A 26,320-nucleotide genomic window follows, 5' to 3' on the forward strand; every position below is an offset into this window, starting at 1 on the left:
GAAGACTCGAGAACCCTGGTGTGCGAGGGCCTAAAGGGCCGCAAGGCCTCGTGAATACATAAATCCACGAGGCCGTAACGCATCGAGCAGAGAAATTACATGCATGTGTGCGTCATAAGTTCGTATTACGAGACATCAAGCAAGCAGACGGCATTAGTTTCGTGAAGACGACAAAACATGGCGAGCTCTTCGATGACTAGACGTATATAAGGGGTCACACACGGTTGCACCACGAGTCGTCGTTCCCGTCCGTCTTGACAAAACGAAGTTGTCACAATTCACTGAAATTCATACAATATTACGACGTGTGTTGAATTGACATTGAGAATTGAGAACGTTCAATATAGTTTAACCTTTTGCAAAGGGCAGACAAAGTTTAAAAGTTGAAAAAACTTATTATCTGTTTATACGCGCTGTGAAGAAATTGTGATAGAGAAAAAATATGAAAATTTATTAAGCAAATTGTCTCATTACTCTGCTTCAAGGACGTGAAAACTACTTTACTTATTTGTAGTGCTGTATCATATCTGTCATCTTTAATTTGCATAAAAAGTAAGTGTTAAACCTAAAATGCTTGGTGTACATAATAAATTATTATAAAACTAATATAACATACATACATATGTGTATATATAGTAATTTTACATATATAATTTGACATATATTTCAGAAATAGGATTAAAACAATCTGACAACTGATCATGATTCAGCATGTATAGCTTTGAAGGGGACTATAGGCGTAAGCCACAACAAAATCTGTCAGGTGCCAGTAAGCGGGACGAGAGAGCTGTTCTTTTACAACATGCGCAACTAGAGAGATTAAAGAGGGAACAGCAGCGCAAGAAACACAATGCGGCTGTAAAGATACAGGCATATATACGTGGTTTTGTTATTAGAAAGCTAGTATGTGCACAAATGAGGCAAGAGTTTGATGAGGCACAACAGGCAGCAGGACGTAGAAATCTGAATCTGGAAGAACTGGTGCCTTATCTAAATAAGTTGTTGTATTTTTATCATCATACGTTGGATGCCAACAGACTAATATGGGTCTTACAACACTTTTTGAAGCACCAGAAGGAGATCAAATTGAAGTCGATAAATTCGTCGCAATGGCTATGGAGATTGCGGTAGGCTAATGTAATAAATTAAAATTTTTTTTTTATACAATAGATATTGCAAGTAATTAGAGTAAATAACAGGAAAGTATATAAAATATTTTTATATAAAATTAGAGAAAACTAGTTTTTTTTTTATAGAAAACAACATCAGTATATAAGTATGTAAGAAATTTGTAATTATTTGAAATTTTGCAAGACATTGCGTGCAAATTATTGTATAAAGAAGCTAGTTGTAGAATAAAATTGCTTTAAAATATCAAGTTTATATAATATTTTAAATAATAAAATATGGTGTATTCGAATTGCAGATGGACGCTTTGTATGTGCATGCGATACACCACAGAAATGTTACCAGACAGTGCGTATTCACTGGCAATACCGTTGCGAGTTCTAGAGGTGTTCACTGCGCGCGAGGACACGGAGAGAGTACTGCGCGAGAATAGTTACCGACACTTAGAAAGTATATTCGTTTACCTGATTCAGCACAAGTACTTCGAGCAATTGAGAAAGCTGCTGGACGAGAAAGTGCCACCAATGGTAGAGGCAACATCGGTCGCTCGCACGCCGATCTCCAAATGTCTGCTTGACATGATCAAACGACCGGTGGATCTGATTTCTCATGTGGATCGCAAGGAGAGCTTTTCCACTCTTGTGTTGCGCGAACTGTGCAGGAATATATTTTCGCCTAAAATGTCGGACCCGATTCGCATGTTTATCGTGCCGGCGTTGGCGGAATTCAGAGACTTTCCCTATGCTCAGTTGATCGATTGCATTAACCGGCTCCAGCTGGAGCCTACGATAAATCTGTTTTACTGCGTTTTATCGTTAGATTCGTCCAATCAATTTGGTAAGTAAGATCAAGAAGAATCTGTTAGGTCATCTGAAATATTTGTAACGTTTTTTGAAATAAAAGACATGAAAATTCTACAAATTTTTCGAATAAAGTATTAACTGTTAACTATTAGTTATTGTTTTTTTCTTATATATATATTTATAATAATAATAGCTTGTCAAATTTATTAAACTTATTTATCGAACTCATGATAAATCGTATTTTTATAGTATCGTGCAAATTCGAAGATGTGCTGACAAATTACCTGCAAGTATTTGCGTCTCTCAGCTCGACTATTGTGTCGTTGAACAGCGCATGGAGCGTCTCAGAGCAGCAACAATGTCAGCAGGCAGATAACGACTCAGACAACGATACCAAGGCTAGTATAACTGATCAGGAACAGATTGACGTCCTGCAGCATTGCATCGAGATGCTGAACGAGCAGCAGCGTGTGAATATCATACTATCGGCGATCGAGCACAGTCATAAGGATCCCTCCGTGCTGTTGCAACCGTTGTGCAGACTGTGTCATCATCTACTCATGACCAGCAAGTTGGCCGTGCACAAGTACAAGCTGCTCTACATGCTCGCTTTTAAACCGGTGTTCCTCAAGCATCTGTGGACGAGTCTGTTGTCAGTTCGCCAAACGTCGTTGTTCAGCAGCAACACTCCCACACCCCTGCTGCAGATCATATCGCGCGGGATTGCACTCTCAACGGAGGACACCAACAGGATAGTCCCGCTACTGGCGGTGTTTTGTTCATTATTTAGCCTGCTGATCGCGACGCTGCACGACACCGAGTTCTTCCTTGAACAAACCTCCACAGACCAGACGTCCGATAATCGACAGCAGCACGCTATGCCATTTACCATTACCGAATTGACGATGCTGTCCGGCCAACTGAAGAGCGTCTGCCTAGGTCTGGTGGCACTCGCATTCCCTGACACCCGGCCCACAATGCGCGAAGACTACAAGAATGCCGTGCTGGGCGCTGTACCCGTTCAATCCCAACACGACACGCAAATCTGGACGCATCTGTTAAAGGTTTTACTATAATAATTTTGCTACAATTGTGACTTTGAAAATGTGAAAAGAATCGTAATTTAATTAAAGTTGAATCAAATGTTTTTATGCAAATTGTATCTCACTTACCGCATTATTTTGCAATGGGAGATTTCTTCGATCAATTTGCAGCCAATTTTTTTTTCTAATTTTTGATATTATACTTTTGCAACTTAAAAGACTTGAATCAAAATTCTGTTGCAAAAAAGTTGACTCAACTAAAAAATATGATTTTTTTTTACAGCATCTTTTCTCAGTCATTAGTTGCTCCAAATATGTCATAAATCTTCTCTGGCGTTTATAGCGACAGTCATTTTAATTACAAATTTCAATATTTGAAAAAAGGAGATATACAAGTCTCATAGTGCATGCAAAAATTTAAAAAAAAAAAAAAAAAAAAAAAAAAAACGTAAAAAGTAAACTGAATCTTACTTTACTTATATAACCAATCTGTTAAAGGTGACAGTGAGTCTTCTACGACAATTACACACGCGCGATCTCAGGCGGCAATTCTGCCCGGAAGGCCACTGGATCGCATCTAACATCACCATTCCGTTCGAAAAACCGCAGAACTTTGCGTCGCGCCAACGTAGACTCCGCGGATACGTCCCTTTTCAAACTCTACGAGCCTTTACACGGGAGGAATTTGAGGAAGGACCGCCGCTATCAGCGACAGAAGTGCGGACGCTGACTCTACTGCGCGAGATACCGTTCGTTGTACCGTTCAGCAAACGCGTTGTGGTGTTTCAATCGCTGATCTTCAAGGACAAGTCGGAGCAGCAGAACGAACTCGCACATTTTATGCACGGTCCGTCGATACAGATATCCGTAAGGCGCAATTATCTATACGAGGACGCATTTGAGAAGCTCTCACCGGAGAACGAGCCTGAATTGCGACGTAAGATGCGAGTACAGTTAGTAAACAGCGCAGGTCTAGAGGAAGCCGGTGTTGACGGCGGTGGTCTTTTTCGGGAATTTCTATCCGAGTTACTCAAAACCAGCTTCGATCCCAATCGTGGTTTCTTCAAGCTTACCAAGGACAACATGTTGTATCCGAATCCTACAGTGCAATTGCTGGTTGACGATTTCGCGAAGCATTACTATTTCATTGGCAGAATCCTGGGGAAGGCCATCTACGAGAATTTATTGGTTGAGCTGCCGTTCGCCGAATTCTTCCTATCGAAGATCGTCGGCCGTCAGTCAGATGTAGACGTGCACCATCTAGCCTCCCTCGATCCCATCATGTATCGCAATCTGCTCTACTTGAAGAGCTACAAGGGCGACGTGGCGGATCTCGGACTCGATTTTACTGTGCTGACCGATGAGCTGGGCGAGCGCCGGATAGATGAGCTGAAGCCGAGCGGCGCCAACATTCCCGTGACGAATCACAATCGCATCGAGTATATCCATTTGATGGCTGATTACAAGCTGAATAAGCAAATCCGCACGCAGTGCAATGCGTTCAAGGGCGGTATTGGTAGTGTGGTACCGCTCGATTGGCTACAGATGTTCAATAATAAAGAGCTGCAAGTGCTGATAGCGGGTGCGCAGATTCCCGTGGATGTAAACGACCTCAAGCTGCACACAAACTATACCGGCGGGTACACGGCCAATCATCCGACCATCACCGCCTTCTGGAAGGTCGTCAGCGAGTTCAGTGATCACCAGAAGGGCCAGCTGTTGAAATTCGTCACCAGCTGTAGCCGTCCTCCTCTCCTAGGATTTAAAGTATATTATGAGCACATTTATTGCATTGCAAATTGACGATAGTTAAATAATTATTATATATTGAAAATTGTGACACTAGATGTTACCATTTTATATCAAGCATTAAAAAATACATAATAAAAGAATATGTTGCAGGAACTTGATCCACCGTTCTGCATCCAGCACGCTGGCAGTGTGGACCGTTTGCCGACCTCGAGTACCTGTATGAACTTGCTGAAGCTTCCCGAGTTTCAAGACGAAAAAACACTGCGCGAAAAACTTTTATACGCGATACAGGCTGGCGCAGGCTTCGAGCTCAGTTAGAGAGCCTCCAACTTTGCTTCCGATTCTATATGTCGATCCAGCTGTGTAAATACGGTGTATAACTAAAAGCAACTACATTATGTGTGTGAAGAGAGAATGCAGATTTTATTCTCACGCTGTTCTTCGTAACGCGGAATAGCGTTAAATCTGCATCCGATTGCACAAGAATTGGATTCAAGATTTGGATCACATGAAACTTGATCAATCGAGGCAAAGAAATCTCTGTCCTCTTTGATTAAGTGTAATTGCAATCTCTTAATTTTTCATGTGTAGTCTGATACGGGTTTTAGAATTCAACACGGAAATACCTACAAGAAATTCTTACGAAACGCGGTTAACATTAATAGGAGGGGCCAACTACTAAGCTATATCTTCGAAGATCATTGCCGATAACATTTCGAAATGAAATTACGCCATTTGTAAGAGAAGAAGAAGAAGAGAGAAGTGTGAGTGTGTGTGTGTGTATATGTATATATATATATATATATATATATATGTACGAGCGCGTATGGATATTTTTTTGGTTTTCACTTTTCCTACCACCTTTGGCCTACAACTTGTAAATTATGTATATTTTTATTGTTTTATATTCGCCATTGTGATGTGTTTTTGTAACTATACTGCTACTATAATTCAAATGTATGTGAGAGAATAGATGTATTTATGAGAGATATTGTTAAGTCTATGTAAATAAAATATCTTAAAACGTTAAATGCATGCAAATATTATTAAAAAAAAAAACAATCCAGAACTTTTTTAAATCGTTATATTATTTAAAGTACAAATATATATTTGTGATATTTGATATATATATATTTGTGATGTTTGATCAATTACTATTCTTTGGAATGTTTTTTTTTATCACTTTCCATTTAAAACCAGATTTACTTCTGCGATATGGTAATTATAAAATGCAAATGAGAAAATGAATTATTCAAATCAATCTTTCATCGATTGATTAGACTACGAATAATAATTGATATTCATACCAAAATAACAGCTCAGTCGAAATGCTTCATCTTTACGGCAAACAAATTACTTTTTAAGACCACAAATTTCGGTTGCTGTATTTAAAAAAGTATCTTTCATATTTGTCTTCAATTTGACGTAATCTTTAAATTAAGTTATAAATGTGATGTTTATATAAAAATCTTTCGATTTAAATATCTTTAAAGTAAACGATTTAATTCTTAAAAGCATTAGCAACTGTAAAGAGTGGAAAAGCAGGAAACTTCAATGGGCATCTCTAGTTATTACATATATACAAATTTGGATACATCCGAACACATCCATCATTTTAAAACTGAAATTTCTTATTATAAAAATTAAATTATAAAATTCATAATAAGTACATATATAAAAAATATATATATATATATATATATTCATATATAATATATATATAATTTTAAAAATTACAAAATTATATATATATATATATATATATATGTATATAAAATTTTGTAATTATATATATGTATATATATATATATTGTAATTAATTTAATTCTTGTATTTCAGAATTAGAAAATTAAAATTTGCTAAATATAAGTCTTATCTTTTCTACCACAGTCTCTCTATCTTTGTTTGTGTGAATTCTAAATTAATCTCAAGAGTCTTACAATATTAACTCTAATCTCGAAGCAAGAATCCGTAAAAAATGGAACATTATTTGCGCACATAAATTAACATTACAATTTTATATCAAATTTACTTACTCACACGATATGTTATGGATAAAATACAAATTAAGACGATTAAAATGCAAATTTAAATATTTAAAATAAACCTATTCATACTAATCTTTTATCAGACTGCTATTAGTATACGTTAGTAAATATATAGACTAATAAATTCCCAGACAGACAAATTAATGTTTAAAAGCTCGAGCATCGGCTGCTTTAATTATAAAGTCAAACCGCAATTTTTCTGGTAATTCAGCATAACTTTCTGTCTTTACCACAGCCGTCAGATTATTTATAGCATACTTGAAACAAAACTCCTCCAGTTCCTGCAAAATTATGTAACATTTGACGAACATATAAATAAACATGTATGGGTATATTGCAATTAACAATAGCGTTAATCCTTATAACTCGACAGTCAAGCATGTATCCGATATCACATATTTTATTTCAGCAGTTCAAATATCGAACTATACTTGGCATGAATACTTAATCAAACTATAAGTATAAAATATAAAATGTTATTACATCTCTAGAAATATATGAATATTTTATTAAATTGTAAAATATAAAATGTTACTAAACTGGAAGTATGTTTACGCATCATAATAAAATTCAATATTTTTTTATAATAAAAAAATGTTGAATTTATTATAGAATGCGAAGGTTTAAAAGTGATATTGAAAAGTGATATTAAAAAAAAAAAAAATTACCTTTACTTTCGACGATATCGCCGCGCCATAAAAATACATGACATTTGATATGGTAGTCATTTCTTTTATCATCCGACTGCAATTTTTTACAAGAATTTCTTCGTGGTAAAGAATAGCTAAGCTGAACAACTCTGTAACCAAATGTTGCTTTAGTCATAATTTCTAAGTTACAGTACAATCGGATAATGTACTTGGCTCGAGCTTACCTAATGCCTCATGAGATACATCAATTACATCAATTACATCAGTGTATAAATATTTTAAGAAGGCTTTATATGAAGCAGCAGAGAAATCATTTCGAGTGATGACTCTGTTGAGAACACGGTGACATACAACATGAAATAAGTTTAAATCATTATTAATAAGAACAATATTGTTTTTGTCATGAATGCTTACTTATCTGTATTATTCGCAAAGACTACTTTAAACATTTCCGGACAGCGAATCATTATGAATGTCCTGTGAATGTGTAAAGATTGTTGATCCACTACAAATTCAACATCAGCGGACGTCTATGCATATAAATAAAAGATGAGAATCGTTATAGATAAAAAAACAAAATATATATCATGCAGATTAGAAACAATAATTATTCATCAAAGTAATTATTAAGTAATCAAGTTTTTTAAATTTCTTAGTAAAATTTAAATTTATAATTTTATTTAAAACAGATTTTATCAAAAAAAATATCAAATCTAACACATACAAATATTATTAATTATGTACATACAATAGTTCCGGATTATATAAAATTATTGTTCGAAATCGATCAATGTCCCAGGGAGAATAACAGGTCTAATAGACGGCTCATAGATGTCTATAAACGTCTATAGACATCTATTAGATGTCTATTAGACGTTTCTTAGACCTGTTGTTCTCTCTGGGATGCTATAAAAAGAAGGCGACTTTTTATTCTTCAATAATTGTCACGTAAATTTCATTAGCAGTAAGTTTTCAACAGAATCCGAATAAGCTGAATCTGATATAGCATCTGATAAGACTACTGACTTCTCTCTTGCCGAGTACGAGCGTTGGAAATAAATTTTTATCTTTCAAGCGAAGAAAAATAATTTTATGTCCAACGACTACTGTATATACGTATATCCATTTATGCTGATAAGAATAATTATGTGTATGTTTACCAATTATATAATCTAATTTTAGCTATGAAAGAATATTATTAGGTTTATTTGTTTCCGCTATATTTTTTGCTTCTTATCTCTCGTTACCTCCAACGCTTCTGCATTAGTAAAAAAAAGTATTTGCACACTCTCTATCTCTTTTTTGTAATAATTGGCCACAAAGAAAGATATTACTGAGAGCTATTTCTGTCCAAGAATACATTGTTTTAATTAATGTATCACAAAGGATGAACTTTGAATATAATCCTTTTCAAAATTGCCCCAGAAAAACAGAGTATGCAAATCTCATTCATTACCCATCTCTCTATTTTATACTTTATACTTTATAACATAAAAATATAAAAAATAAAAAATAAAGAAAGTGACATACGGAATTGTTGAATGCAGCTTCCCAACATTTTAGGATATTTGATTTCTGTTTCTCGACTTTGACGAAACAAGGCTTGCGCGATACATTTATGTTCGTTGTGAACACGTCTTGTATGTTGTCAAGATTAACAACAATTGGGCTCAAAATATCATAAGAAGCATAATCACCCCATACGTAGATACGTTTGTCTGTATTAATTGCCGCACTTTTCTTGCAGTCAATTTGAGTGGCGATATCCGTCACCTTCCCGATTTTCTTCGTGTCCATCTGTCAATCATCAAACGTTTCGGTTATTGTATACACCTCTCGTCTCTATTATTATAATATATACAACATATAAAGCGATTACCAGAATGGGATGATAGGCTTCGTGATAGTTCCCCGTGCCCAATTGTCCTTGGTCGTTTCGACCCCAGACATAGAGCAAACCTTCCCGGCTAAGCGCCAACGTATGATTTAATCCGCATTCCACTTTCGCTGAAATTGCTCGCAATCAATGGAATACTCGCATCGGCAAGTCTTAGATTAAATAAATGTCACAATAGTCGAATATTTAAATCATTATTGAAAATATAATTTTTCCTATCAAAGTAATATTTTTTTCATCTGTTTTGTACACACGACAAAGATAAATATTTACGTAACAAAAATAAAATCAAAATTAAGATTATTAATTAATAGTTAATTATATATTAACAAAAGGTACCAGTATTCGGGCATAATGTAGAATACATGCGCAAGATACTTTTGAAATGAGAAAATCAGAAATTTGTTTTGAGAGATTGATTAAAAATGCATTCTTTTAGCGCTATTAAATATTACTCTTAATAAAATCATTAAGAATTAATCTAAATCGCTTTATATGACATTACCTCATTATTTTATAGCTCATTGTACTAATTATTATGTAATTAAATATTATTATGTAATTAAATATCACAAAACAATTTCTGATTCGTTTTATATGCAAAAACTTAAATTACTCAAGCTCTCTTTTAAATATTATTTTTAAATTTCACATTCATAAATATTGAATAGTAATTATTTTGTTAATAAGTGATCAAATATTGAGATATTGAGATCCGGCTATTGAGATATTTATTTCGTCACTTATTTGCAACAACAAGCTTCAAGTAAAAAAATTACCTATTGCGACATCTATCATAATTTTTATCGGTTTCCAATGTATGAGATTATCGCCAACTCCGAGTTGACCATATACATTTTCGCCCCAACTATAAAGTTCGCCGTCGCAAGTAATAGCCATGCTGAAAGTAGAGCCGCAAGAAATGCTTTCAATTGCTTTCTTTTTATCCTTTTCATCCTTAATTACGACTTCTATCGGCATTCCAGCCAGATTATCATCAGCATTAGTATCATCAATTTGTCCGAGTTTGTTTAATCCCCAACCGTACACCTAAATTTAAAAACTGTATAACTCACAACGATCACAATTGTTATATCTCAATTTTACCTTTCTATCGTCGGTGAGCACGAGAACATGAAAATAACCGCATTTAATGTCCACTATGTGTTTGTCTGCTAATCCACTCACTTGAAGAGGGCTGAATATTATTGTATCAATTAATCCATATTCATTAATTATGTTCGTTGTATTATGTCCCAATTTGCTAGTTTCATTGTTGCCCCAGGAATATATCTAAAAAAGAGAATAGATTGTTAGAGATTTCGGTTATTTCACTTCCTTTATGCACGAGATATTACAAAAGTCGAGTATAAAAATGGAAAAGTTTGCAAATTACTTGGCTTGCATTACTCAGCGTGCGGAATGATATTTAATTTTGTAAACTTGTATTAAATCGTTTCATAAGTCCTGTTGTTTTTTCATTATCGATTTTCAATAAAGTATTGTTTCCTATCTGTCAAAACCACGTTGTTTTTAGTTGTTTATTTTGTTTATTAATATTTAATCTTTAATCTTGGTGCAAATTTCAAGAAGATTGACAGAATAGTTATAGAATGGCAACCGAAAGCCCAAATAAAGACATTTGCGACATTGTATGCTTTATGAATTTCGTAAAAAAATTAAAACAACAGTGGCAACTAAAAATATTAATTTGGTTTATCCACAAGCCCTAGATGCAAGGACATGCCAAAGATAGTTTTCGAGAGAGGAAAATTTTGATGAGATGTCAAAAATGGCATCAAAGATTATTTTAATTCTAAATCGCAGAGTTTTTATAAGTTAAGAATAGAAAAGTTAATTTTTTAATGAGAAGGAGTGATAGAAAACGGGAGAATACATGATCAAGGAAAAATTGATGATTGAACTCATAATGCTTTTCTGTAATTTCATGTCAAACTTTTGATAAAAGAACGATAAAACTTATGAAACGACCTAATGGAAATCTCTGCAAATTCTATAAAATAATCTATGGCGACTTTTCATATCGGTGAATACCAAAAATGTAAAAATTTTCTTATGTACTTATCAAAATATTAGATATGCAAATAATTAAAATTACATATGTAAATGATTTATTATAAAAACAAATACACAAAACGCGCATGTTATTTGTCTCGATCAAATTATCAGAGTATTAAAAAAGTGTGTATCACAAAACACATCTCAACTTTGAAGTTTCAAGTTTAATTTCTACTCAACCAAAGAACAAAATCTGTATAATCGTCTTACAATATTGTGCTGTTAATTCCTTTTAATGCTAAAATTTTCCAATTTAAATCTCATAAAAAGAAACTATTTATTTTCAATAAATAAAATCAATATTATATATCGATAACTTTTCAATATACCTTTCCTTCCTCAGTCAGTACGAATAAGCATGGTTCACAACTACTTATCATGGTTTTGATATTTTCTTGACACAGAGCTCTTACTTTTTCAGGCTGTGGAGTACTATTTATACAGTTTAATCCTAAATGCTCCAATGTAGTGCCCACCTCGTAAACGTTCTTATCTTTCGTTACAATTAAAGCCGCATTATAGTTTATAACTGTTTTAAAAAATATTAAATATAAGTAACAATATCGTTGAAATAAAAATGGCAAAGAAAAAAAATAGGAATCAAATTACAATTTTTACTCCATCCATACAACAAGACCGTTTCAATCTGTAAGAGAAAGTCTGTATCCAAGATGCTTAATAGCTGCCAGAATTTCGTATTATAATGTTGTAAATTTCTGTCATTCTTCAACTTACACTCCAACTCTCTTTCCGCGAGAATCGTGTCCCTGATAAGTATTGTCAAATTTATTCTATATAACTTTTTATTCAGATTCTGTATGTTAATTGACATTTGCGATTGTTTCAACATCGCAGTTGCACGGTGGCAAAGTATTTCTGTTGACTAAAAAATGAAAAGAAAAAAAGAGACAACTTACTGTTCCTTGCTTGATGTTGGATTTGTTAGTGTTTCTTTCAATGTACTATTTAACGGTGACTCGTTCGGTGACTCTGTCGGTGTTTTCGGTGACTTTTTCGGAGACTTCATCGATGCCTCAGAATTTTCTAACATGGTGTTTTTGATGTCGTCTCTTAAATTGGTTGCTAAGTTTCGAACATGATTTCCTCTAGCATGGAGCATATTTCACACGTACAATGTTGTACACAACAGAACACTGATTGTTTAAATAAAATAATGTTTTTATTTTTTATCTTTACTTTAGCCAGTATGTATAATGGAGAAGCAATGGTAAAAACTGTAAGAGCATCCAAATGATGTGCATTATATGAATATTTTTACAACATAAGAATTTATAGTACGGGAAATTGATTGTGTTGCTGCAAAAAATTATATACCTTTTTCTCTTATATTGAAAGAATAAAATTCAAATTCTTAATTCGCGAAAGCAAGATAGATACAAGATCTTGGATAAAATATCTTTTCCAACCGTATTATAATGCCATTTGTTTTGCTATTTTTATTTACGCGAATTCTATAATTACAAGGATAAGATTTGCTAAGATAAAAGCAAATCTGCAAAAAGTATCCGTAACAAGTACAGCATTATTTGTGCGCAAGTTATTACATTACGTATACCATACAAATAAAAACAACTTTATGTAAAATGCTCACAGTAAATTGCAATAAAATCAAATTTAGTAGACATAAAAGAAAAACTGTTGCATCGCAATATAATAATACAATTACTGAAGCATTTGTACGAGAATGTATGTTGTATTATATCGAATTATTTTTATAATAAATAATTATAACAAACGAATAGAAATAGGAGATAGTAACTTACCAGGTATACGGTCAAATACTAACTGATTTCTTAATCCATAGAAGGAAGGCCGAACGCGCGGATCGTCCTTGTTAAACGTAAATAAATAAAATTGTGCAAGAGAGAAAGAGAGAGAGAGAGAGAGAGGGGGGAGGGGGAAGAAGTGAGAGAGACAGAGAGAGGTGGGGGGGAGAGGGGGAGGGAGAAAGAAATAAACTTGTCTCTTCGAAATAAAATAATATATCTAAGAAATTTGAATAAATGTATCAATGTCGTTATCAAAAATCTTAGCAAATTTAATTGTAATTATTATTAATTGTAATTATTATTAACAGTATTAATCTTGTAATTCTTCTAAAAAGTGTTAATCTTGTAATAATTATAAAACGGAATTTAAACTTGCAAAAATTTAGAAAAATATAAAAATTTATTTTAAAATATGCATTATATTTAAAGATTCATAAAAAGTCTTGATGGGTGACAAGCCATTTTTGACAGTCGGATTGCTGACGATACATTCATTATTCGACACTCACTGATATGTAATAATAAAAAATGCGTATCTACAGCGCAAATATGTTTAGCTACTACAAAATTAATAATAACATCAAGCAATAGCATATAATAATGCATCTAAAAATAACTGTAATAAAAGCCAACTTTAATGAAAGACAACTGTGATAGAAGTCGCAAGAGGAAATTTGTTTCTCTCGAAAGTTTGCTTTGAAAAACAAGTCATCTAACTTTCAGTGATGCGAACAAGACTGTTGAACGATCAAAAGTATTTTCGCACCAATTATATACTTCATTATTATTCGTATTTCTGCTATCTTAAATGATGCACGGTAAGTAATTCCAATAATTTTCTTAGATCATTTCTGTTTTACCTAAAAATCAGCGTGTCCACGAGAAGTTTGCGTATCAATTCCACACATAGATATTATATGTCCATTCTCAGTGATGTCTTTGTCGCGGATGTGTAAAGTCCAACACCTTTCTTATTTCCGACATTTTCACCTGCTGATCATAAAATCCTTTAGTTCTCTATTTCTTATGTTTGTTATCAAAGTGAATAAACGGCTTACCATGATAAAATGATAGATATTATTTCTGCTGCCAGTGTCCAACTGTCCTGCCATTCTGACGTCAGTTTTAAAAATACCGAGCTTCGCTCCGTCGCTGAATGCTAACGCTAAATCTTTCAAGTATCCATAAGAAGCACTGCATTGTTTGCGTACACGAATTATTACCACAGTGCTTTTATTATTATAATAATTAATATAATATTTATAATTATAAAAATGCAAATATAATAAATCCTTTTTTGACATATCACATTATAAACAAAGCTGTAAATAAAAAGAGAGCAACTGTTTTCTTGTTTATTTATGCACAGACAGTTTTAATAACTCTCTGTAATTATTTGCATGGTAAATAAACAAATTATTTTCTTAAAACATCGGCTTTGGCTGCGTCAATTATTTAAAATAAATTCTGCTCATTAAAGTGAAATCTTTTATCTTTGTGCCGTAAAACTATCCACCGCAATCCGCTTGCTTCAACTTTCACAGATCAAGCGGTATTTATGCATATATAAATAAATAAAATAACAAGTGCTTAAAACAGAAATTAATGGAAAAATAATAAATCTTTTGCATCAATTTAACAAGTGAAAATATTGTTAATTATGTATGTCACCAGTGCATTAGTGAAAGCAACCAAATAATAAAAATTATTAAAATACAGTTAAAATAATCAAAAGTCTCAAGATATGCATCTCTTTGAAATCTCCTAAAGAGAAAAATCACTTAAATAATATGTAATTTAACAATAACATTGCAATCATGTTGCAGCAAGTGTGCTATATGCGAGAGTCCTCTCTCGGTAAGAATAAATTTATATTTAAATGTTTCGTTAGAATTAAATAATATATAATATCATCACAGGTGTGTGCACAATGGGCATGCAACCGTGCATTTCTATTACTGCGTTTTTGAAAAGGACAAACAGAAGAACATCAAGTCAACGCGAATAAGCACTGTTAACGCACACTGGCCGTGTCAAAGCGTGATGGATACACATTCTATTTATCTTGTGTATTGGTCGATTAAAGTCCTCGGCACGGAAGACGCATTCCGCGGCCGAGCCGCAGCCGCAATTCCTCCGCGTTTTAGTAGTTCAAAGGACCAGAAGCTCCGGTAAGGACCTTCTCGGACGCGCGCGTTTCGTTTCTCAAACGAAAAGAGCGAGCCGCAGCGTGAGAGATGCGATATTGCAACTTACACCGAGATGACGCGTTCCCGAGTGAATAATAATGATTAATACGTTTTCAGTGATCTCGCGTCCTGGAATCCGCGATACGTTTTTAAAATCGGAGACTTGCACCGGTGCTCGTAATTAGTTTGCTTGCGCGAATATCGTTCCATCCTCCGTTATTTCCTCTCCTGATTTCGCTCGCGTGTGCTACGTAATTCCCATCGAATTCACGACATCACGTCAAGGACGAGATGCAATGCGGTCGAGATCGCAGCGAGAGAGAAGCACTGATTTCACTTCGGAAGTGATAGTAAGTGTAAGCGCGTTGGCATTTCGCTGAATGTTTCGACAAACGAGTGGACACATGCGATCGATAATGCGAGATGTTTAATTTGTACACGCGTGATGAAGAACGAACGAGCGAGCGCGAGGGAACCTTTAAGAAATGTAATCTTATTATCGTGTTATGTAGACAGGTGACGCAGAGAAAAGACGATAAAACGACCGCTTGTCGTTGGTTCTCACAGCGATACAATCCCTAAGATTGCCACTTTGTCGCGGAGAATAGCCAAGTTGTAACAAGTCGTTAAAACTTACCGAAGAGTTTTTATTCTACGTAAAGAGTGCGTAAATTCACAAAATTAACTTTAAATGTATATTTGCTAATAAAACAATACGTAAATTTTGTAAAAAATTTAGTAGTACGAGAATACTGAGAATAATAAGATGAAGAATTCATTTTCTTCACGAATATCTGTTCTATTTTAGACCAAACAAAAAAAAAAGAATAACCAAATGAGATAATAATTCATTAATTTTTAATAGTCCGTTTTATTTCACCTATAGCGACCCTAGGTATATCCTACGCATCCCTGTCACCTTTAAATATCATTACCTATTTAACAATTGCAGAGTCCCATAATATCTCCTGGATATTCAAATAGACTCTTCCACTTAAAAAAAATTAGAAAGATGACAATATAAAAGTCATTTCGTGCAAAAAGTATTAAAATTAATAATATTATAGGCTCCAATAAAATGTAAAATCTAATAAATGAGAAAGCTACGAGGCCAAATGCTGGATATTCACGCTAAATTTTTTTATTAACTATCTATCGACATATGTTTCGCCAGATAAGTATTAAAAAGTTCGACATTGGTCAAAAAAGCTGTCGTTAACAATGTAATCCGATAAAACCGAAACGTCTTCTATCGATTTTAAAATCGATTCTAAAATAGTTTTAATACAAACTATTATTTAGATTAGAAATGTTCTCTATAATATTCATGCTTGTCGCAAATAATAAACTAAAGGCCGGAAATAAAGAAGAAAAGCCATTGTCTTTGCCATTTCGTCTTTGAGAAAGTAGAACGCACCGGTATTAATTTTTCACTCAAAAAAAAGGATCGTTTAAAATTTCAGCAAAACACTTTAACAATACATACGCACTGTATCCGGCGAAATAGGATGCGAACTACCAAGCAAGGTGCGAGCGAGAGGCGGGAGAGGATGGGTTAAAGTGAGGTGGTGGCGTAGGTTTGCTGGGGGTGGGTTTCCGCTACCACCGCCACCACCGTGGGGTATAAAGTAGCCGCGTGCTCCGAGTTTCGGTCACTCCGCCGTGGAGACATCGAAGTGGTGAGAGAAAAAGAGAGAGAAAGAGAGAAAAAGAGAGAGAGAAAGAGAGAGAGACGAAAGAGAACTTTCAAGTCATCCCTTCCTCGCTTTGGCACGAGGGTACGCCGAGGGTACGATACCAGTCTACACGAGGTACTAGTCCGCGTTTTTAAAATCTCGCATGATTTAATCCAGAATTTCCTGTGTCGCAGTTTTTTCGCAAAGAAAGTGTTTATATTTTTAATAACATAAAATATAAAAAAAATTTCTGTACAAAGAAGAATAATGATACAGATGTAACTGTATCAGCACTGTAACTGTATTAGAACGCATAAATAGCATATAAATAAATTTATTAAGTGAAATGCACGTTTGTGCGCTCAACGTGATGTCAAAAAAAATTTTTATAACAGAATCTTATTTTCTTCGCAAAGAAAAATAACTGCGGGCATTATGCAGATATAAATTAAATAAATTAGAACGCGTATACATAATAAATAAATTTCTGAAGTGAAAAGCGCGTTTGTGCGCGCGGCGTAGCGCATCAGTAGAAAAGCGTTTTTATGATCAGACACAGCTCTTAGCTCCTTCGCAAAGAAAAATAATTAAACATATTGCATTTTCTTTGCCGAAAAAAGTAAGTAATGAAATGTATGTAAATTAAATAAATCGGAGCACAAGTAAAATAGTAAATAAGTTGGCAAAATAAAAATCTTGATAAAAAAACTTTTATGATCAGACATTGCTTCTATACGTTAATATATAGAATCTGAAGATACTCCGTTAAAATTGGAATATAAATGAACTTCTTTGTAATTATTTCTTACGCACTCTTCGAGAATACAACGAGGGTGCAACAAATAATACGCAAAGTACAAGCTTCCCGAATTCCAACACGATTTCCTCGACCTCGTTTACAAGTCACGATATAATTTAACCGTGTGCGTCGAGCAGAAAGACAGGGACAAAGTGGATCTTCTTTCACTAGCTCTTTACTTTTCACAATAAGTAACACAGTTATACTCTTATTTCTTCGCAAAGAACACAGCAATTATATAAATAAATTAAAAGTCATAAATTTGCACTCCTTTATATTATCAAAAAGCTTTTTCTAATCAGATTTTTAATGAAATTCAAAATTTGAAAACTAAAGTTAAAGTTAGAATTGAATTTACTATTTGTAGAATAACAGTAAATTATATAATAGTTAACGCAAGATATCTGCTGTTTTTCTATTAAGAGATCAGCTTTAAATAAAAATATAAAATTGAGAATTTTTTTACATAGAAAAAACGTTTTAGAGCTCCTGATACTTTCAATAATGCATTTTTCGTCCCAACTAAATTAATTTTTGCTTTTATATTATAATAATTTCATTAAAAGTAAATGCAATAATATATATATATAAAGCATAGGTGAAATATTCAAGTGTAAGCGTAAATTTTAAGGCCAGCTGAAAAACAGAGATTTTAAGGTATAAAAATTTCAATTCTTTTCTCCTTCTGCAAATAAAAATTTCTGATAAATAATGTTTGGAATTCATTGATATCTGTTCACATTCTAACGCATCACGAGAATTTAAAACTTTACCTTTAGCGTGCAAAAGGTTTAATTCATCTTTTCCTTTGAAGAAATATCCCTTTGTCTTTATATTACATTCCTTGTATCTATTGTCGCTACTTTCATCTGTTTCGTTCAATTTTATCTGATTTTTTTATTCGAAATGTTACGTCATGACAGTCGTTATTACAACAACGTTCGACTACAAAAGTTCTTTTCTACTGCCGCGATACGCGCGCATTTGTATATTTACAAATTTAATAAAATTGTTAATACATCGTTTTATTATTGAAACACATAGTATATCTATGAGTGTACCAGTTGCATATCTGCCGCGGACAGCTCTGCTCGAATTGTCGCAACGTGACCTTTTCTAATTAATGAATTAAATCCATGCAAATTCGCGTTGTGTCGTCGGAGCTTTGTGACTCAAATTCTCTTCGCGCGCGATGTGGCCGCAACAATTATCGCAACGCACGGACGCCGTGGCCAATAATGCGCATCGATTGTCCCTCCAATTAGCGGATTGTGTAACAGACCACGAGCGGCGAGTTTCGTGCGGGCTTCGTTTTTCATTTAAACCCGCGCTATCCCCGTCCAACCGATCTCTCGTCCTTCTATGTATTTATATCCTATCCTTTCAGCCTCTCGTTGCGCTCCTCAGCCCGAGTGGGGAATGTCCTCATGGGGAATGTACTCGCCAAAAATTAAATAAAATTTGTTGGAATTTGAATACAATTACTAAGCACATCGTTTGTACAATCGAAACAACGTGCCTTTACAAGATACAGAGACAACGCATTACTGTGTATTTCTGGAAGAAAAAATTATGTCTACAAACTGAAATTATCAGATTGTATCTCTTTATTTGTTAATTATAATCTACCTTTCCTAATTAATTAACTATATGATTAGACAATTAAATTCGCAAACAATATTTATTCCTGTTCATGCACAACTGATTCATTCGAATTAACAAAGAATACAGAATCCTTCAGGCCCTAGATTACGAAATTTTGAAAGAAGCATCTCTCCCACTAAAAATAAATAAATCGTTAAAGATGTAATAATTAATTTTAATATAATAAGTTTTTTCTCGTCTTTTTTTGTGTCTTTTCTCAAATAATCTGTATGATCGATAAAAATAATTAACGTTATGTCGAAAGGACCATTCCAAGAAAATCAAAAAAAGAAAAATAAGAATTTCTGAAAAATCAACATTTATATTCCTTGTTATGAATTAATGTTTTTCACTTTTCAAATAGGATTTTTACACCTATATATTTACTTACTGCAATCTTTCCGCCGTTATAAGAGCGCTCTCAGAACTCTGATTAAAATACCAGTCAGAATGTTGAAACTTTTTCCCTCAGTTTTTATGCCCAAACCTTATGCCACTTAAAAAGAGCAGCACGCGCCGCTATTTTCTTTTTCTCGTTTTTAAACATATTTTCACAATCTTTTCAAGAACTTTTTAACAAATAACTTGATTCTTTTATCTTTGATACAAGATAAAAAAACATTTTATTAAACAATTTCCACAAGCATATGGTTTAGATATACATATATTATCGGAATAAAATGCAAAGAGATAAGCAATTTTACTATGAATTTTGTCGCGCTATCAGAGTTGGAGAACAAAGAATATGTCCATGAATTTAATTGTCAACCCATTAGTGAGTCTATTACTGTTACTGTTATTTTATCGCTTTTGGTGATCAAAATCACTTACAATTCGACATGCGACGTGTGATATGTACAGAAAATATTGCCTGTTGATCGAATATTTCACTGATGTCAAGGTAGTGAATATTGCGTCGCCGATAAGTAAAATTATTTTCAATGCTTTCAACTTCAACAAAACGAGACTTTCATCACAAATTTTCATCAAATTCTTTGATTATTTTTACAATTATTTTCACATTAATATTAATGGTTTTTATTCGCACAGAATAAATTCTCTAATTGGAACAAAACGAGATTTTTATCATAAAGTTTTAATTTTTGTATTATTTCACATTTTTTTAATTATATCGATATTAATGTTTTTTGTTTCGAGCGCAATAACAAATCATTAATAAATAAAATTATCCTTTATGCTTTTCTATTGCAGTATAAACAAAACGTTTTCGTTAAAAACTTTTTCTTTATCATTTTTACGCCTGTTTTCAGATTCGAAAAGATGCTGTCAGTACGAAGTGCACTCGCGATCGCATTGATGCTTTTCATCTTGGTGGAATGGTCGGGGGCGATGCCAACGATCGACAAAGACAAAGAGAGACTCATGAATAGTGTGGATGTAAGTACGAAGAGAAAATTTTTCATTCTAGTATCAAACAGAACTTAGCAGAAAACCTACGCGCAATATACTTTTGAAGGGTTCGTTATTGGAATTGTGTTTTGAGAGTTGAAAAATTGATGAATCAACAGAGCGAATTTTGAAGGGCTTTCGAATTCATGAAATCAGTAATTTGCGAGAGCGCGTGACATTTACAATCCTTTACCATAATAGATCGTCTTTAGATTTATTTTTCCGGTCGATGTAATTGAGAAAACTGCGGAATCGATGGGTCAACAAAGTAAGCTCCGAAGCTTCCAAAATCACGAGATTGCGAGCTCGCGACATCTAAAATCCCTTTTCCAAGCTAGATTGTCTTTAGATTTATTTTTCTGACCGGAATAATCGAGAAAATCGAGAAAAATCCATAGCTCGCAGACGCACGGAACCATGAATTTGCAAACATTTATTTCTCGCAGGAAATTGCCTTCCCTAAAAAAGTTCCAAAGGAATTAACTTTTCACCGATATATAATCGAGAGCCGGAGAAAATCGACGAGTTAAGGAAAATTTGAAGCGTTCGGATTCGCGAAACCGCGAATTATTAAAATCTCTTCCGCGAAAGATCGTTGTCTGTGGAATCGCTTTTTTTCCAACGATGGAAAAATCTAGACCGCTCGTGAATCTATCGAGCTCTGTTCCAGTGACGTTCTGAAAAATAAAACGCGAGAAAGGAAAGTTCGTTCGCGCTCTCTTTTTCACTTTTTCGAGGGACTTTCGTTCAAGCGGATCGGCGTGTAATAAAATGGACGCGGCAGGGAGGCTTCGTGACAGCTGTCAAAAACGTCTTCGTTTTCCATCGCTTTGTAATCGAGACAAGCGCGCGATCAATCGGAAAGGGTATATCGTTTCCGCGCGATTCAAAACTCGCGAAAATTTTCCGACATTTGCATAACGCCTTTGTCAACGATTTCTCATGATTCTCCGCATAGTTTCACCAAACACTCGCCAAGCGAGCGAATGACAGTAGTTGACAAACTGCTTTTTCTAGAATTTTCATACTGTTCTCAAAATAACAAAAGATGCTCTCAACACCTCGAGCAATGCTGTCAACATCAAAATTAAAAGAGATTTTAATCATTTTTGACGTAATATGGCGTAATTATCGAAGATATATATCACGATTATACTTTATTAAATTTTGTTTTAAATTATTTTATTTGTCGCTTATACTTAACTTTTTTGCATTAACAGAATTATCGACATTGAATCGAATTAATGTAAGATGTTCAATGACGACATATTTGTTAAAAAAAAGAGTTAAAAATGCGCGCGAGAGCTGCGTAAGAACGGTGCTAAAGTTTCTTATACGATCGCTCCGAGAAAGAGAAGAAAAAAATCATTATTTCCATCCGCATAAGAAACCTTCCGTTCTTCGTGAACGCGTTGCATTGTAATTTGTTTTCTCCGATATTTCGATTTCCGTCAGAAATATGATATTTACGTTCAATTTAAAAATTTTATACCGCGCGAGCTCTCCTTATGGTTACAGAGAAAAATATGAATATCCATCAACAACGTACAGAAATAAGTACGAAGAAGCAGGAATGTGAAATGCAAAGTGCCCTTTAACCATTACAAATGCAAAATTTACCAATCACGGTCGAACGGCATTTTCGCGTTGCGGAAATATTCGGCAAATCGGCAAATATTGTTATATAATAGATTCCGGAAGGAATCGCGCCACTTCCGCTACGCATTGATTGTGCTTCGTTCTGTTTTCCGTTACGAGACAGAATAAGCTGTACGCAAGAGAGGGGGAGTTTTATGAAAATGTTGATTCGAGCTATCTATCTGCGACGCGCGAAATAAATGTTTCGCGAGAAATTGCGTCGCATGCGTTACGTAACTGCGCGCATCGCGTAGGAGACGATTCCAGGAAAGAAAAAAAAAACTTTCGAATAATCATGAAAGAAAGGAAGCGCATCGATTTATTAGATGACCGATACGATGTAAAACAAGCTTGTAAAAAGTAATAACTCGTTCAATGTAATTTAGATTCGTGGCATTCATACAATATAAATTTTAATAAATGTTTTGATCTATTTACAACTTATTTGCACAAGAATTTTTGGTCACAAATAAATTAATATCTATTAAAGTGAAAAATAATTTCAAAAATAACAATTTGGAAAATAAGAAACAATGCGTTGCTATTCGCGTTGTGTTTTATTGGCGACGAGAATTTTATCGCCACAAGTGTGCATCGAGCCGTAAAGATAAATCAAGATCAAGAAGAAAGAAGGAAGAAAAGCAGTCAAGCAAGTGCGGAAGTGGCTGTGACCAATAAATTCGAATGCCATGAACCAATAATCGATAATCCAACGAGAATCGGATTTCCACAACTTTCTTCGCTTAGCGAGAGTTAAGCACCTGTTTGCTGCATTTCGATCTTTAGCATCCAAGAAATTGCATTTAACGATCCAAATGTCATATGCATTCAACGGTCCAAATGTTATATGAAATTGCATAGTACGATATTTCATATTGAATTGAAAAAATTTAGTATTAAATTGTAACCTTCTTATGACTTATTCTTTAAAATATTATTCTACGGAAATAAAAAGAACATCGGACTTTCGATATTCCAACAAGAAAAAATATTGAACTTGATAAAAAAAATTGATATTTGAAGAAATTTTTATTAAATTTTTCGCATTTAAAATTTATTATAAATTTAAAAAAAATTAGATTTAATAAAGATTTTAGGCGATTAAGAAATAAAATACACGAGCGGAATAGTCAATGTATCAAATTATTTGAATAAAATAATGTGCATTAAGCAAGATAGTCTTTTCCAATCAATGTCTCTACATTCAAAATTGATAAATCTATAAAATCTAGTTCAACCATGTATTTTCGCGTTTTCGTATTTAACGCGTCAAACGATCGTATATTTTCGCATAATATTTTCGATGTGCAAATAAATATATTGCTTATAAATTCTCTCTCTCTCTCTCTCTCGATTGAGTTTGCATTGTACCGCATGCGTTATCACGGTAATTCTCAATTTCACTTAATTGAAAATTAACGCTGGGCGACCTTATGGGCGCGCATCCGCGCGAATTATACGAGCGGAACGGCGCGCGACGCGCGAACGCAATTACGTGCGGGGCTACATCATTTTGCCTTTTCGTCGCAACTGGAAAACTGAAATAAATGTCAATCGACCTGTGCAAACGACTGCGCGGACATTGACGATAAATACGACGAGTTTACGCCCCATTACGTCCCACGCTAACGAAAAAGCGCTCGCTTTCGTTGTAATATTGCGAGTGTTTCTCGCTTTTTATCGAGACATTAACGACGAATAATCGTATTTCTGTAAACGTTCTTCCGTTGAAATCGACATTAAAAGTGATGTATCGAAGTGAACTGTAGCACGTGGCAAGCCGGCTTTTATTATAACTCATTATATTTCATATTATTTTTCGTCCGCAAATAATCTTTATTCGAATATAAAACATTTGCCCATAAATAGCTTTTTTAAATAAAAAATTATTTCTTTTTATCCCTCATTCATTATTGTTTTATTAAAAAATTTTATTACAATATTGTAAAGAACAATATCGTAAAAACAAGATAAGAAAGAGAGAGAGAGAGAAAATTAAGATTCTATTCTAATCTACGTACCTTCTAGTTTTCCCAAAAACGTACTTAGGTGTCCCATCTGATTGTTCCAGCTGATAGACGACGACGGTAGCATTGAAACGGCTCTGATAAATTACCTGTTCACCAAGCAGATCGTGAAGCGTCTCCGCAATCAGCTGGACATTGGCGATTTACTGCGTAAACGGAGCTACTGGAAGCAGTGCGCCTTCAACGCCGTGTCCTGCTTCGGTAAATAAGCGAGTGCGGCAGGATGAAAGAAAAAAGAGGGCGAGAGAAGATCGTACACGCACATTACACTGTCGGGAAGTTTAGGAAGTCAAAGTCAAACTGCGAGAAATTAAAAAAAATTTTAGATTTATCCCTAAATAAAAAAATCAATGTGTATTGTACAATTTAATATTAACAAATAATACAACAATTAATTTTTGGCAATTATTATGTAGTAATAACTATATTATTACATAATGATTACTATTAGTTAATTATTATAATCGCTGTGTAGCAATTATTGCAATAGCATTATGATTTTCTTAATATATGTCATTAAATTATATGAAATAGATTAGCAAATTCAATGTCGCTTCATAACTCGATAATTCGTTATAAAAAGATGTGCAATCCCGACTATAAAATATTCAACACAAATAATACATTGAACGGACAAACGTCACAGAAAAATTTAATAAAATCCCAATAAAAAAAACCGTTTAGTTAAACTTGATAACTAAATTTAATAAATCTGGCATAATTAAATTCTCCAAAGTTTCTTCTCAGCTTTTTGCGAGTCTGACTAATATTTCAATACGACTGACTAAAGCGTATTGTTATTATAACCATGAGAATAAATACGGACATCGCAGAAGCGTAGAGAAGTTTATTAAAACTTTTCACTAACATTCGCAAAACTGCTCCTTTATCGGAGCCATATTCCAAACTTTCCGACTTGGCGGTGAGCGTACAAGAAAAGACAAGAAAGAGAGAAAACCTTCCTTATCTCCTTGCGAGCTGTTCGACTTTAGAGCTTTCAAGATCAAAGTAGCTGCGAAAGTCACTTCTGTCGGCTGTTTTCGAACTCTTTGCATCGATGTTCCCGAAGTGGATAATGAGGTGTATAAGATAAATAGAGCTTTAAAGAGCGAGATTAAGATTTAAGTTAAAGCTAAAACAATAACGATAGCGCGAATGCAAAGGGTCGAAGGGAAAATCATTAATGGATATATCTGACGTGAATACATATCAGGAGATACCGCAGGATACGTGGCAAGCCTATCAAGTATTTATAATTAGTAGTGCCCCTCATTTGACTCGAATAAAGATTTGTGGCGTTGTATCTATTAAACTATTAATGTTCTTTATGCGTCCATTTACTTCTTTCACATGTTGTAATCCATTATTCATCTAGCGCTGTTTGTAACGTCGATATACTATACGTTTCAATTAATCTCGTTTGCCTGTCGTCGATGTCTCGCCTGTATATGTCACGGCACTCTATGAATTATTAAACTATTATAATTGGCCCCTCTCGATTGTAAAATATTTCTCCCATCTCCCTCGCTGCTCCCCCCGTGTACACCAAATGATTTTGATCATCGAAAATACATATCGACAATGTGACACCCGCATCCGTAAATTTAATTTACCTCAACGATGATGTTTTACCTACATACCCATCTACCTACGTTTCCTCATTCACCTAATCGTCGAAAACACCACTTAAGAGAATTGCGCTCGCTTAATTCAGCGCGAACTTTCCTTGATTAAAGAATTTTTATGA

At 34.0% G+C, this 26,320-nt stretch overlaps 3 protein-coding genes across 4 annotated transcripts; 2 read left to right on the plus strand and 1 right to left on the minus strand.

Annotated features, from left to right (window-relative positions):
* The first annotated feature begins 410 nt into the window (after nt 1-410).
* On the plus strand, nt 411-5,757 carry LOC105672370 (ubiquitin-protein ligase E3C). Its single transcript, XM_012367260.2, has 6 exons — nt 411-552; nt 671-1,127; nt 1,427-1,965; nt 2,181-2,995; nt 3,473-4,741; nt 4,877-5,757. The coding sequence occupies exons 2-6, from the start codon at nt 712-714 to the stop codon at nt 5,042-5,044; spliced, it is 3,207 nt and encodes a 1,068-aa protein (XP_012222683.1). The 5' UTR covers nt 411-552; nt 671-711; the 3' UTR covers nt 5,045-5,757.
* On the minus strand, nt 3,386-13,205 carry LOC105672362 (RCC1 and BTB domain-containing protein 1-like). Of its 2 annotated transcripts, XM_067360951.1 has the most exons (12): nt 13,185-13,205; nt 12,318-12,554; nt 12,010-12,167; nt 11,730-11,929; nt 10,429-10,614; nt 10,101-10,371; nt 9,304-9,431; nt 8,955-9,221; nt 7,839-7,954; nt 7,649-7,752; nt 7,443-7,573; nt 3,386-7,055 (listed from the first exon to the last, which is right to left on the minus strand). In XM_067360951.1, exons 2-12 carry the CDS (start codon nt 12,518-12,520, stop codon nt 6,915-6,917), a joined length of 1,905 nt encoding a protein of 634 aa, XP_067217052.1. In that variant the 5' UTR covers nt 12,521-12,554; nt 13,185-13,205; the 3' UTR covers nt 3,386-6,914. The 2 variants fall into 2 exon arrangements, with proteins under 2 accessions (XP_067217052.1, XP_012222673.2); XM_012367250.2 differs by lacking the exon at nt 13,185-13,205 and having other exon boundaries at nt 12,318-12,640.
* A 3,811-nt stretch (nt 13,206-17,016) lies between these two features.
* On the plus strand, nt 17,017-26,063 carry LOC105672378 (allatostatin C). The gene is made up of 3 exons (XM_012367274.2): nt 17,017-17,190; nt 20,770-20,896; nt 24,618-26,063. The coding sequence occupies exons 2-3, from the start codon at nt 20,780-20,782 to the stop codon at nt 24,780-24,782; spliced, it is 282 nt and encodes a 93-aa protein (XP_012222697.1). The 5' UTR covers nt 17,017-17,190; nt 20,770-20,779; the 3' UTR covers nt 24,783-26,063.
* The last annotated feature ends 257 nt before the right edge of the window (nt 26,064-26,320 follow it).

Source organism: Linepithema humile, chromosome 8 (assembly GCF_040581485.1).
Source record: "Linepithema humile isolate Giens D197 chromosome 8, Lhum_UNIL_v1.0, whole genome shotgun sequence".
Lineage (NCBI taxonomy): Eukaryota > Metazoa > Arthropoda > Insecta > Hymenoptera > Formicidae > Linepithema > Linepithema humile.